This window comes from Antechinus flavipes, chromosome 2 (genome assembly GCF_016432865.1).
Source record: "Antechinus flavipes isolate AdamAnt ecotype Samford, QLD, Australia chromosome 2, AdamAnt_v2, whole genome shotgun sequence".
NCBI classification, from domain to species: Eukaryota; Metazoa; Chordata; class Mammalia; order Dasyuromorphia; family Dasyuridae; genus Antechinus; species Antechinus flavipes.
In genome coordinates this window covers 48,016,062-48,029,055 of record NC_067399.1, presented here as the reverse complement: position 1 = coordinate 48,029,055, position 12,994 = coordinate 48,016,062, and the positions used below count along the sequence as shown (strand labels likewise).

The 12,994-nt window shown below is 36.6% G+C and overlaps 1 protein-coding gene across 1 annotated transcript in view; it reads left to right on the top strand.

Moving 5' to 3' along the window:
• Positions 1-12,994, top strand: part of LOC127547735 (cytochrome b5 type B) — a 55,852-nt gene that overhangs the window by 37,766 nt on the left and 5,092 nt on the right. The window contains exons 2-3 of the mRNA XM_051974708.1: positions 6,347-6,475; positions 6,876-6,899. Of these exons, the coding sequence (XP_051830668.1) occupies positions 6,347-6,475; positions 6,876-6,899 (153 nt within the window). The remainder of the gene's footprint in view (positions 1-6,346; positions 6,476-6,875; positions 6,900-12,994) is intronic.

The window sequence follows — 12,994 nt, the reverse complement described above, 5'->3', positions numbered from 1 at the left end:
TCTTTGCTATTCTTCAGTGTGTAGTTAGTTATCAAGCTACATTACCTATTTCTTTTGTGAGTTTGAGTGGATGACCTCTTACCCAATAGTGCCTTTGGAGCCATATCATCATTTCCTACAGTATACATGCAGCTGTTTCCTCCTGAGAAATTTTGGATCAAAATGATCCAGATCTTCCTCCCTATAGTAAAGCTCTTATTCTTTCCTAGATGAAGCAACGGGGTCTTAGAACTGTTAAGAGATTTACACCAAAAGATACTTAATAAATGGTAGAATGGGGACTGAAATTACAGGCCTTAGTTCTATTTTTTCCCTTTTGTGAAGACTTACTTTGAGAATCCAACAGGAATATAAAATGTAAGATTAAACTTAAGCAAGTTATTTGGAGATCAAATTTAGGGAATTTTAAAAGATAATATCCCTAGTTAGCCTGGGACCAAAATATATCATGTGTCAAGTGCTTGTCCATTTCAGTTGAAAATTTAAACTATTTCCATACATAGCTTTCTGGATGTGCAGAGAATATGTTGTATTCTGTTTGCTGTGAGATTCTGAACTTCCTATAGCTTGAAGGTGAAATTTTGAATCCATTTCCTTGGGGAAACTCCTCCCAAAGTCAAGGGCAGCTCAACACATTATAGGCTTGAGGCTGTAAACAAAGTATAAGGAGAGAAATTTTGGTGCTGTCGGAGTGTCAGAGCCACTGGCAATATTAGAGATTCACCTTACACATTTACCTTAAAAAGTAATTCTTTATTGGATTCTGGGAATTCATCCTTAAATTATTTTTGTGACCTCATCTTAACATGTAAAGCCAGAAAGTGTCCCTCAACATTGAAAACCCTTTTTTTTTTAAATGAAGGGAGTGTCTCACATTACACATAATGTAGATTACTTTTCTAGTAACAAAAAAAGATTTCCATTGAACTATTCATATTTTTACTCAGTCTTGGGTGTGACCAAAAGCATTTTTGAGAGAACTAGTCAGGTTCAAGGGTATAATTCATAGTTGTAGAGTAGAATTTTTTTTCTCTGTGGTAAGCTACTCTTCAATCAATAAGCAAGCATTTATTAAGTATCTGCTATATGGTAGCTACTTACATGGTGGTGAGAATACAGTTGTAAAAAGGGAAATGATCTCTACTTGTAAGGGATTAGTCCCTGCTATGTACCAGGGACCTCGTTAAATGCTTAAAATGAGAAAGGATCATTAACTACATAAATATGTACATAATAAATGTACTATATGACAGTTGTAATTAGGAAATATAATAAATACAAGATGGTTTGGATGGGACAGTTGGAAAGACTTCCTATAGGAGGTTCTGCTTGAGCTTCATGTTGAAGAAATAAATAGATTCTGTGAGGGAGCCATGAAAGAAGAGCACCTTCTAGGTGTGGGGGACAGCCACAGTAAAGGCAGAAGAGAGGGAGTATTGTTCCGGGGAGGGTGAAGGAGGGAGGAGGTGAGGAGGTGGGCACTGAAGGAGAGAGAGAGATACAGAGATCCAGAGGAGAGAGGAAGGGGAAATGTTTGTTTGTGTGTGTGTGTGTGTGTGTGTGTGTGTGTGTATGTTTAGCTGGACTACAGAGTACAGGAGGGGGTATAAGGTACATGAAGCTGAAAAGAGAATGAGGGCAGCTACAATAGGGAAACATTGGAGTTTATTAGAATATTATGGATATAGTCAGATTTGAGCTTCAAGAAAATCACTGTGCCATCTTTGTAGGTGATAGACTGAAATGGTGAGAGCCTTGAGGCAGGAAGACCAACCAGGAGGAGACATATTGCCATAATCTTGGTGAGAAGTGATCAGGGCCTGACCTCAGGTATTAATTGTGTGACTAGCAGAGAAAAGGCCGAATGAAAGAGAGATCGTAGAAATAAATCTGGGAAAATCTGACAACTGATTGGATAATTAGGATAAAGAGTGAAGAAATAATTAGATAGCATGATAAAATCAAGATTATGAATCTGGGAGACTGAAACATGTTGTTGCTTTCAAACAGAAATAGGGAAATTTGGAAGATGAATGGGTTTGGGGAAAAGCATTTTTTCAGGCCCTGTGCTAAGTAGAGGGAACACAAATAAAGGCAGAAAGAATGTCTCTACCCTTTTATTGATGAAAAGAAGGATGGCTTTGACCCTTGCTTCAAATGGAATCTCCAGGAGGAATTGACTTGAAAAGGTGAAAGAGATTTAGAGTGGAATGGCTGCAGGAGCTTCATTTTGAAGGCATTTCCCAAGATGAGAAGATTGCTTGTGACAGACATTGTGGAGATAGAGTAAGGAGAGAGCATGAATGTGGCTGGCCTACACTCTTCCTTCAGATGGAAGAAATATGTGTTCTGATTTGGACATGTTGAATTGAAGTGTCTCTGGGACATCTGGTTTGTAATGCCCAACAGGCAGATGGTGATACAGGATTGAAGTTTAGACAGAGAGAATAGGTCTGAGAATGATAATATGTCTTTATATAAATAGAGAAGCTGGGAGGGAGGAGGACAGGAATACACATTTATTAGTCCCTGCTATGTACCAGGAACATGTTAAATGCTTAAAAATATTTTCTCATGTGATCATTACAAGAGGTAGATGTTATTATCTCCATATTATAGTTGAGGAAACTGAAACAGACTGGTTAAGTGACTTGCACAAAGTTTCAAAGCTAGTAAATGGTGAATTTGAATACTTGTTTTCTTATAAATTTGACTGAGTTCTTTATACATTTTAGAAATGAGGCTTTTATCAGAAACATTTGCTGTAAATTTTTCCCCCCAGCTTTCTGCTTCTCTTCTAATTCTTGGCTGCATTGGTTTTGTTTGCACAAAATCTTTTTAATTTAATGAAATCAGAGTTGTCCATTTTATATTTCATAATGTTCTCTAGTTCTTTTTTGGCATAAATTCCTTTCTTCTTCAGAGATCTGAGAGATTAACTTTTCCTGGTTTTCCTAATTTACTTACAGTATCACCCCATATGCCAAAAACATGTATCCATGTACCTTAGTTTTGTATGAGGTGTGAGATGTAGTTCTGTGCTGAGTTTTTGATATGTTCTTTTCCTGTTTTTCCAGCAATTTTTATGAAGTAATTCTTGAAGGGCAATAACTTTTAAGGGTAGAGTTTGTTGATGATTTTTATTTATTGGATGAGGAAGACATGGGAATGTTTGAAGGCATTAGGGAAGGAACAATAGAGGAATGTTGAAAATGAGAGGGGAACAATATTGAAAGAGAGTTAAAGGCAAGGGAGAAAGATGATTTGAGGTCACAATCTGCTGTTGAATAGGAGTGTCAAACTCAGATGGAGATGGGGGCCGTTCAACTGTACTTAATGATCCTTGTGGGTCCTTATTGATTTAGATTTAAAATTTATTATTGTCTGTATACTATTTAAAAATTTTTATTAATTACATTTTGATATAGGTCACACTTGGGAGTATTGTGCGCCATGTTTTTGGTACCTCTTGTCTAGGAGATGGGAGGGGATTGGATTAAAGGTTACATGTTGAAAATTTGGGCTTGGCAAGGAGAAAGACTACCTCATTTTAAGAGATTGAAGAAAAGGAGGAAAGTGTAGGATGATGTCCAGGTTTGAGGAGAGGAGAGAACAAACACATTAGATAGTTTCATTTTTCTCAGTAAAGTAAAAGGAAGCTGGGAGAGAGGTGTTGAGGCTTAAGTCGGGAAGAGAACATTTTTTATGGTGAATGATTTGGGATGCTAGTGAAGAATAAAAGGACTGTCTTGCTGTAGTGAGAACCCAATTAAAGCTGTACAATATAAATAAACATTGTACCCAGGCAGACCTGTTATGTTACATTTTCTTTTCTTCAGCAATGATTGACCACTATATTAGCTATCACAACTTAAAGGGGTTACATGGTAGAATGAAGTACTAGTATTGACAGAACCATGATTATTTCACTTATTGAAGTATTAGATTAGCCTGTATGAAAGTTGACCATACAGAAGAAGAAGTTATTTCTTATGATTTTCTCAATACCATTCTCTAATTTGTTAGTCCCACAATAATGGAAGTTTTAACTGAAGATGATGTAGGAGAACAAAATTGTACTTTGACATGGGTCATTTCCTCTGCTTCTGACAGGAGTCATTTTTCTAAACCAATTCAGGATGAATTAATGAAATCTACTCATCTTCACAGTTATTTTGGTTAATTATCCACTTTGACTAAGAAGAGCTGGTTACATGTTATGGTTGTTTCCTGAAAAGTGGTCAAAGTCTAACTTAAATTTTTTTTGAGTAATAAGGATTAACTAGCAGACTATTGTTGTCTTGGTGTGTTTAGATTGTTATCTAGGGAAGAGCACAGTGTGAATGGAGCCCTAAACTAGGAAATCAGGAAATCAGTTTGAGTTATATGGTTTTGAGCAAGTCACTGTCTTTTGGATGTCAATTTCCCTATCTATAAAATAAAAAGGGCTGTCATTTCCAAAATATATAGACAATTGACTCTAATTTATAAGAAATCAAGCCAATCTCTAATTGATAAATGGTCAAAGCATATGAACAATTTTCAGATGATGAAATTGAAACTATTTCTACTCATACGAAAGGGTGTTCCAAATCATTATTGATCAGAGAAATGCAAATTAAGATAACTACACACTTGTCAGATTGGCTAAGATGACAGGAAAAAATAATTGGAGGGGATGCGGGAAAACTGGGACACTGCTCCATTGTTAGTGGAGTTGTGAATGAGTCCAACCATTCTGGAGAACAATCTGGAATTATGCCCCCAAAGTTATCAAACTGTGCATACTCTTTGATCCAGCAGTGTCTCTATTGGGCTTATATCCAAAGAGATACTAAAGAAGGGAAAGGGACCCGTATGTGCCAAAATGTTTGTGGTAGCCCTTTGTGGCTAGAAACTGGAAAATGAATGGATGTCCATCAGTTGGATGGAGAATTGTGGTATATGAATGTTATGGAAAATTATTGTTCTGTAAGAAATGACCAGCAGGATGAATACAGAGAGGTTTGGAGAGACTTACATGAACTGATGCTAAGTGAAATGAGCAGAAGCAGGAGATCATTATACACTTCAACAACAATACTGTATGAGGATGTATTCTAATGGAAGTAGATATCTTCAACAAAGAGAAGATCCAATTCAGTTCCAGTTGATCAATGATGGACAGAATCGGCTACAACCAAAGAAAGAACACTGGGAAATGAATGCAAACTGTTTGCATTTTTGTTTTTCTCCCCAGGTTATTTTTACCTTCTGAATCCAGTTCTTGTGCAACAAGAGAACTGTATGGTTCTACACATATATATTATATCTAGGATATACTGTAACATATTTAACATGTATAAGACTGCTTGCCATCTAGGGGAGGAGGGGGTGGAGGGAGGGAAGGGAAAAGTTGGAACAGAAGTGAGTGCAAGGGATAATGTTATAAAAAGTTACCCATGCATATGTTTGGCCAATAAAAAGTTATAATAAAAAAAGAGGACTGGGCTGCATAATAGTAAATTAATAAAAGAAGACCCCTTCTAGCTCTGAAGCTTGTAAATTTGAGGGATATTCTTTTTTTTTTTTTTTTTTTTTTGGTGAGGATATGGATAATCAAAATTCAATTCAGCAAACATTTATTAAAAATCCAAATATATGCAAAGAACTTTGCTAGGAATATAAGTACAAAAAAGGAACAAGTCACTGTCTTCAAGGATTTTATATTCTACTGTGGAACCTCTTGAAATTTCAGGGGTGGTAGAAGTGATTTTTTATAGACAGCAGATTATATCAAAACTGATTTTCACTATGTGTAGTTCTGTTTCAGGTAGTGTAATTAGATAGCCACTCTTGTCTTTCTAATAATTTTAATACCCAAATTATATATTATACTAACTCATGAAGAAAGCTTTATAAAAATTATTTTAGTATTTTTATATATGAATATTTATCATCATTCTTCCTTTTTTTTTTATCTCTATCCCTAATGGAGGTTAGATGGGACCTCCCCACCTGAGCTGAAGGCTATTATGTAAGTGTGATTTGTGGACTAAGTTCTTTCTGACAAAAGGTGAAATGTAATTTTTTGATCCTTTTTACTGGAAGGGATTTGCTGCTTGTGAGGCTGGTCAAGTTAGTTATAGAGTGAATGCAGGGCCTCTTCTCCCTTTCTCGTCCTTAGGATTGCCTCAAGGTTAGGGGAGACCTCTTGATTTCTAACCAGAAGTGTCTTGAACTTGTTCTCTTTGGACTGCTTTACTGAAGTAAAAAAGGTGAAGGTCATGGCAGCAGAAGAGTTCTTACTTTTGTCGCCAGTGAACCTTGGATTTAGGGGGTTTCTTTTTCTTTTCTTTTCTCCCAGCATCCAGGTGGAGAAGAGGTTCTCATAGAACAAGCTGGCCGGGATGCGACTGAAAGCTTTGAAGATGTGGGACACTCTATGGATGCCAAGGATATGCTCAAACAGTACTACATTGGAGAAGTCCACCCGGTAAGGGGCTTTGAGCTAGAGCCTGAGATGGGGGAGGAGAGAGAGGCTCATTAAACAAGAATGAAATGAATGATTAGAGGTTGGTTTTTTGGGTTTTTTAGCTTACTAGACAGATACAACTTTCTCCTGATAAACTCATCTCTCTGCCCTCAGATTCATGTTCATATAAAACTGATCACTTTCTTTTGATTCAAAATCAAAAGGAACAGGTTGTGAATTTTTCACTTAATAATGAAAAGCACCTTTATTTCCAGCGATTTGGCCATGGGCCATTGTCTGGTGGCTTCTGTGTGTGTGTGTGGTTGGGGAGGCTTGGTGCCCCTTAGAACAGCTAGCTCTGCATATATATATTTCTTCATTTTTTGAGTAATTTCCTTAAACTTGATTTTTTTTCTTCCAGAGTGACCGTAAAGAAGTATCTGAGGTAAGAAAGCATCTGTTTCTTCTGTCCCCTGAAGCAGAAAGTGTTGGAAAACACTATCTAATAGACCTACCAGTTTGGTGTATGCTTTTAGTTTAAATTGTGTTGTTATCGTTTTTAAAAACCAGGCAGAAGCACGCCCCTACCTTTTTAAAAGGATTTTGAATTAAATTCCATCATAGGAGAATAGGACAGCTAAGGTTTTAATAATAGGAAAAAATGTCCTAAACAATCAATTTGCAAGCTAATTAGCATATAAATTTGGAGCTTGGCCCTAGAAAAATGATATCTGGCTTTATGAACAGGTGATTTTTAAAAAAAAGTCTCTTGGCATCAAAGACTTAGAGCATCAGTTTTTCTCTCTCATTCTTCCTCTCCTTTTCCTTTCCAAATACGAACATATACACATATACATATTCTCCTTATTTTCATTTTCAAGAGTTGTGGGATGAATCCACATAGAAATGTGCTTTTTACTCTTTACCCAGTAATCTAATTCTTCTACCAATTAAACATGTGGAAGCTGCTATGCTCAGGAATATTTCCTTTCATCCATTTCTCTATGTTTTAGCAGGAAGAGTGGAATCAGTCACCATTCAGTACAGTTAAGAGTCAGCAGATGCTTCCCACTGTTACCATGCCCAGAACAAAAAAGATGAAGGGCTTTCTTAGGCATCTCTAGCTTCAGGACATCTGTTTCTTCACTGACTTTCTGTTCTTCCCCTTCCTCCTTCTCAGCCCTGCCTCCTTTTCCAACCCACCTTTATAGGTGATAGAATAGGAGTATCATAAAATCACTGTGCCCTTTTCTCCCATTCCCTTGGGCTTGAATTGCCAGGCAGGTTTGGTGCAGGAGTTAATGTTGGCCTAGACACAGGAACTGAAGCCTGAGATGCCTCAAAATGGCTTTGTCTGAGGAGCGCAATCTGCTCCTTGTGCCCCACACACTCACTATGCTAATCCATCTAATCATTTTCAGAAAAAAAGAAACTTGCCTGTACTAGCTGTGAGCAATATTGGCTTATAAACTGTAATTCTGCAGCCCCAGCCTGTGTTCTGTGCTTCTGAGCCCTTGTCAATAAAGTTGAATTGAACATTCCAAATGTTTTTATATAGTTTATCAAAGTTGTCCTGAAAGCCTTAGCAGGTCCAATGAGGGTCTGTGCTTCCTGCAGATGGGTCCCTGTTTGCCTAGGAGATTCGTCCTGGCTTTTCCTTCATAGATGCATCTTTGTTTAAACCTTTAAAATAGATTCAGATTGCTGAAATAGAGAAAGCTTTATTTCTTGCACCTTTTCCCATGGAATTATAGTTTCTTTCCAGTACGTTGAAGAAGAGGATATTTGTGCTGAAGTTAGGTCCCTCTTGCAGGTGCTAAAGAAGCTCTGGGCTTTGAGGAGGACAGTTGAGGGTTGAGGCTATGATTTAATAACACCTGGCAGCTGCTAGTAATGGCTATTTTTTCCGTTGGAAATTTAAGAAAATATTCTTCTGGGATAAGAAAGCAATCTCATTTGAAGTAAAGATCCTACATGTCCCTCTAAAGAGGTTTTTATTTTAAAATGTCATATGAAAGTTTGACTTGAGCCTTATACCTTTTACAAGATTTATTGAAGTGATAATAATGGACATTTCCATAGCGTTTTATGGTTTGATTATTCACCTCTGCTCTCTTATGCAGATGATTTGTAATCCTTGTTATGTCTGTGGAATATTAATGAAAGAACACTAAATAACTATTATAATAATAAAAATAAATTCTTCCAGCTGACAGTTTGGCAGATAACTAAATTACATAACAAGATTCAATTTAGCAGTTTTTTAGTTTCTACTGATGGCCAAAGATATAGTTATGATTACTGACTCAGTTTTTCCTCATATCCGTTGTGTTCAAAAGATTCTCAGTTACAGAGAACATGATTATGTAGATAACATAGTTCTTCTAAAAGTAATATACATACTAGATCATTATGTTTGCTTTTAGGTCTCTTCCTCATTAGTTCAGGATTCATGTGCACCAGATGGCCTTTTAGACAGCTTGTAAAAAGGCAACTAACTGGTGACTGGAAGTTAGCAAGGCCTACATGAAAATTCTGCCTCAGACACGTAGCAGCAGTCATGTGATCTCTGTAGGCCTTGGTTTTCTAATGTGTAAATCAAGGGGGTTGGATTCTGTGACCTCTAAGGTCCTTTCCAGTTCTAAATCTATGATTCAGTGAACCTGTCACCTCCCAGAGAAAAAGACTCCAAATCTGAACTTAAGTACTTCCTCTCTCAAGTTATTAGATAAAACTTCCAATATGTGCTTTTGTTTGCTAGCTAGCCAAACTGCCATTTCTGGCAACTTTCTGACTTATCTTAACTAATCAAGAGAAAAGGAAAAAAGGGAAAAAGAAAAAAAAAAGAAAATGGTAAAATCTCTTATAATCACATCTTTTTATTTTAGCTGATTTTTGAGGATGATAGAGGGGGAGACTCTGAAAGTACAGTTTTTTAAAAATTTGAGGATTTTATCCGCTTGGGTATAAGGGTTATTTCAGTCTTTGTCAATAAATGAGTTTTTGGCCTGATAAAAATCAGGTGGTTTCTCTCTCCCTTCCCTCCCCCCCAACATCTCTTTTATTTACTTTTATTGTGAAGAGAGTTCTCATTCTCTTTCTAAATTTTTTGCTGGTAAGATAAATGTGAAATGTGAAGGAGACTGTGGAAAAATCTGCTATTCTACTTTAGGTCCTTTTTCTTTAGGACATTAAAAAAAGAAAATATGTAAAAATAACAACTATCTATTTGGTTAAACTTATTCTAGTTTTTTAATGTGTAATCAGAGTGAAATTCCTTAAAGTTTACCTTTCTGACTTAAAGCTCATTTTAGTTAGTAACTATTATTCCATTTTTCTAGGGAGTTCCTCTTCATGTTCTTTTCAGTGCCCTCTATCCAGGGGACATGGTCATTTTTTACGGTGACTTAGTGTTAGATCACTTTACTAAGGTAGCTCAAGGGCCAGGGCACTACACTGACGTAGAGAGCTCACCTTCATTCATGCCTAGTTTCTAGTGTCTAGGGTATGACCTTCTTACCTGCTCTAGACAAGGTCAGTTTAGTGGGCTGAGAAACCTCTCAAACCCTTGAGGTGTATGCAGTGCATGTTCCTTACTGTGCAATTTTGTGCAGTAGACATCTTGAAAATCACTTGGCCATGCTTGGAATTAGGAGCTTTCATGTTCCATAAAGCAAATCTCTCCTGATCAATTATTTGCCAAGAGAGTTAATTTGGGATTATCTGTTAGAGAGCAAGAACACAGGTAAAGTCCATAAAGTGGCTTAGCCAGTAGTTTCTATTAATTTCCCTTGTTAAATTTGACTAGAATTCTATTGTGTGCAGACATCTGATATGAGCTCCCTACCTTTCTAGGGGAGGAAATATAAGTGTAAGGAAGTCAACTCCATGGATCAAGAGGGGTGGACTTCAGGAAACCTTCTCCATTCTTTTGCTATGCGGGTGTCAGAGGTTAACCTACTGTTTCTACTAACATCATAAAGTCCTTGGCATAGACCTTGGGCTCTGTGACAATGGCAAATGAGCACAGCTTTCGGCTACTTCTGCAAAGCTGGAAATACTTTGACCTTGATGAATCTGGCACCAGATTGTATGAATAATCTCATCTGTATAATGTGTGCACAACCAGCCCAGTTAAGATCAGAAAAGTTCATCTTGAGAACCTTGGCTGCTCACTGGTTTGATTTTTCTTTTTTTGGTCACTAACTCAGTAAAACCATAAGAGGGGGCCTTGATTTAAGTGGTGGAAGGAGCTCCCACACTGAAAAGATTTTAATTCCTAAAAGATATTGTAGTTCGTTGCTTTATTTGGTCCATTTCTAGCAGTTTCGGGAGGGTACATATGAGATGACTTTAAATTTAGACCCTCACCTGTTTTGTATAGAACTCTCCCTGAAAACAGCTTTTGAGAACAAATTGCATGTTATTTTCACTTGGGATAATGAGCTTTCTTCAATTTTGCTCACCATGGAACATGGTTTTACCTGGATAAGGTGGCCAAATGTAGCTATATGGAAGTTGAACAAAGTGATTTTGGAGATTCATTTATGATGAGGATTTTTAAAAAAATCATATCTATAAAATTATTCAAGTTCAGAAGTAGACAGAATTTTTATGAAGGCCTTCGCTGTGCCATTGCACTTAAGGTCTAATAATGATTGCTGCTTGCTGAAGCATCATTATCAAGGAAATTAGATTCCTTCTTGTATTTGTTAAACACTCATTTTGTAGTATTATCTTTTGTACTGAATCTTAGGATTCAGTGGACTCTGTTGAAAATGCTGTTGCCCTTCATCTCAGTTCTTGAGATTGCTCTGTAATCTACTTTTTTGTAAAACAGCAAGTTCCCTTCAGAGTTAATCTTTAAAAACAAAGGTCAGCAGAGCCCAACCTCATTCTCAGAGCCTTCATTCTTGGTCCTGGTATATATCATTTCATGCTTCCATTTTAATGGCTTTCATCCCCTCCACAAAAGTCCTATTTGGATGTCACATTGTTGTCCAGAGATGACTCAGGCTCCTCAGTGGCAACAGGAACTTCCTCAAGTCTTGGAAAGACTTCATGTATATTCTCAATGATAGCCTGTTGTCTAAACATACTGACCATGTTAAATAGGAAGGAACTTGAGCATCAGAAGGTAAAGGCCTGAGAATTTTGTTATTTTGTTTTGTTTTGGCTACAGTAAGTCAAAAAGATTATCAGTGAAGGAGAAGCAGTCCTCCACCTTGATGGAAAAACATCACCTGAAGTACTGAAATATAAATATATCTTTTTCTTTTATCTAGTTGATTGAATTCTTGAGTTTTTTTCCCTTAAGAGTTTTTTGAAGAATATTCCTTTAATTATATTTGGAAAACTGCTTTTATTCCCATGGAGCCATACTGCAATAATAAACAGGATGCTTTTCTTAGAGAGCAGCATCACTACTTTTGCAAATCAAAGCAGCCAAAATCACTCATATTTTCTACCTACATAATAAGATAGAATAACTTTAGATTGTGAAATTTTAGTTGTTTGTGAACTCATTTTAATGCTAGTTCCCCCATGTCCATATCACTGTAAATAGTATATTGGTAAATGTATATTTGTTTTTTATTTTTTGGAAGCAAGTGTCTTGAGGTTTCATATAAACTCAGATCTTCCTGGCTCCAGGTGTGGAGCTCTATCCGCTGCGCCATCCATCTGCCCTGATGTGTAGGTAGATGTATATTTGAAAATAAAATGAGAGTTAGGATTTCTTTTTTAATTGAAGTTCAAGATGAGACTCACCATAGGATAAATATTGTGGCAAAACAAAGTTTTAATGTACTTGAGAGGGGAAAATTTTACATTTATTTAAAGCCTTAACATCCTGAATTTCTTCTCAGGAATAATTGTCCCAGAAAATTGAAATTTTCTCTTCTGATTAGAAGATAAGACTCCCAACTAGGGCCTCCAAATGTTCATTATTTTTCCTGGAATTTTCCCTGTGGCTTAGGATATTTTACTTTCCATTTCAAATATTTGTATTCATAACCAGTTGATTTGTGATTTTTAAAATAAATTGTATAACTGAATACTCTGTAAAACTTTTTTTATTTTACTTTAATTTATGAAATTTTGAATGTTCATTGTTTCAGTTGAAAGTACAGTTGTTTCTATATGTGCAATATCTTTCCACATCTATGATATCCTTGTATACCCTTAAGATTGCTGCTATTCTTAGGTACCTTTTGCTAGATTTATACTTATGCAATAAAAGGTATCCATTCTCTAAGTATGGGTACTTTGGTAGTTGTATGACAAAGGATGCCCTTATAGCAAGGGACACCTAGTCTCCAGAGGTGGGCTCTCCCCAGCTGCTCTCTTGGTTTAGAGATCCTAGGGAAAATAGTTTTATTGGACCTGGTTTCCTAAATGGTTGTCAATTCTGAAAATCCCATGGAACTCTTGAGGCCATATCAAAAGATTTTATCACCCAGGGTAATTAATAGGGGCGGAATCTAAACTGGAAAGGAAACGGGACCTTCTCATTTTATCTCAAGGGAAAGCCCTCACTGC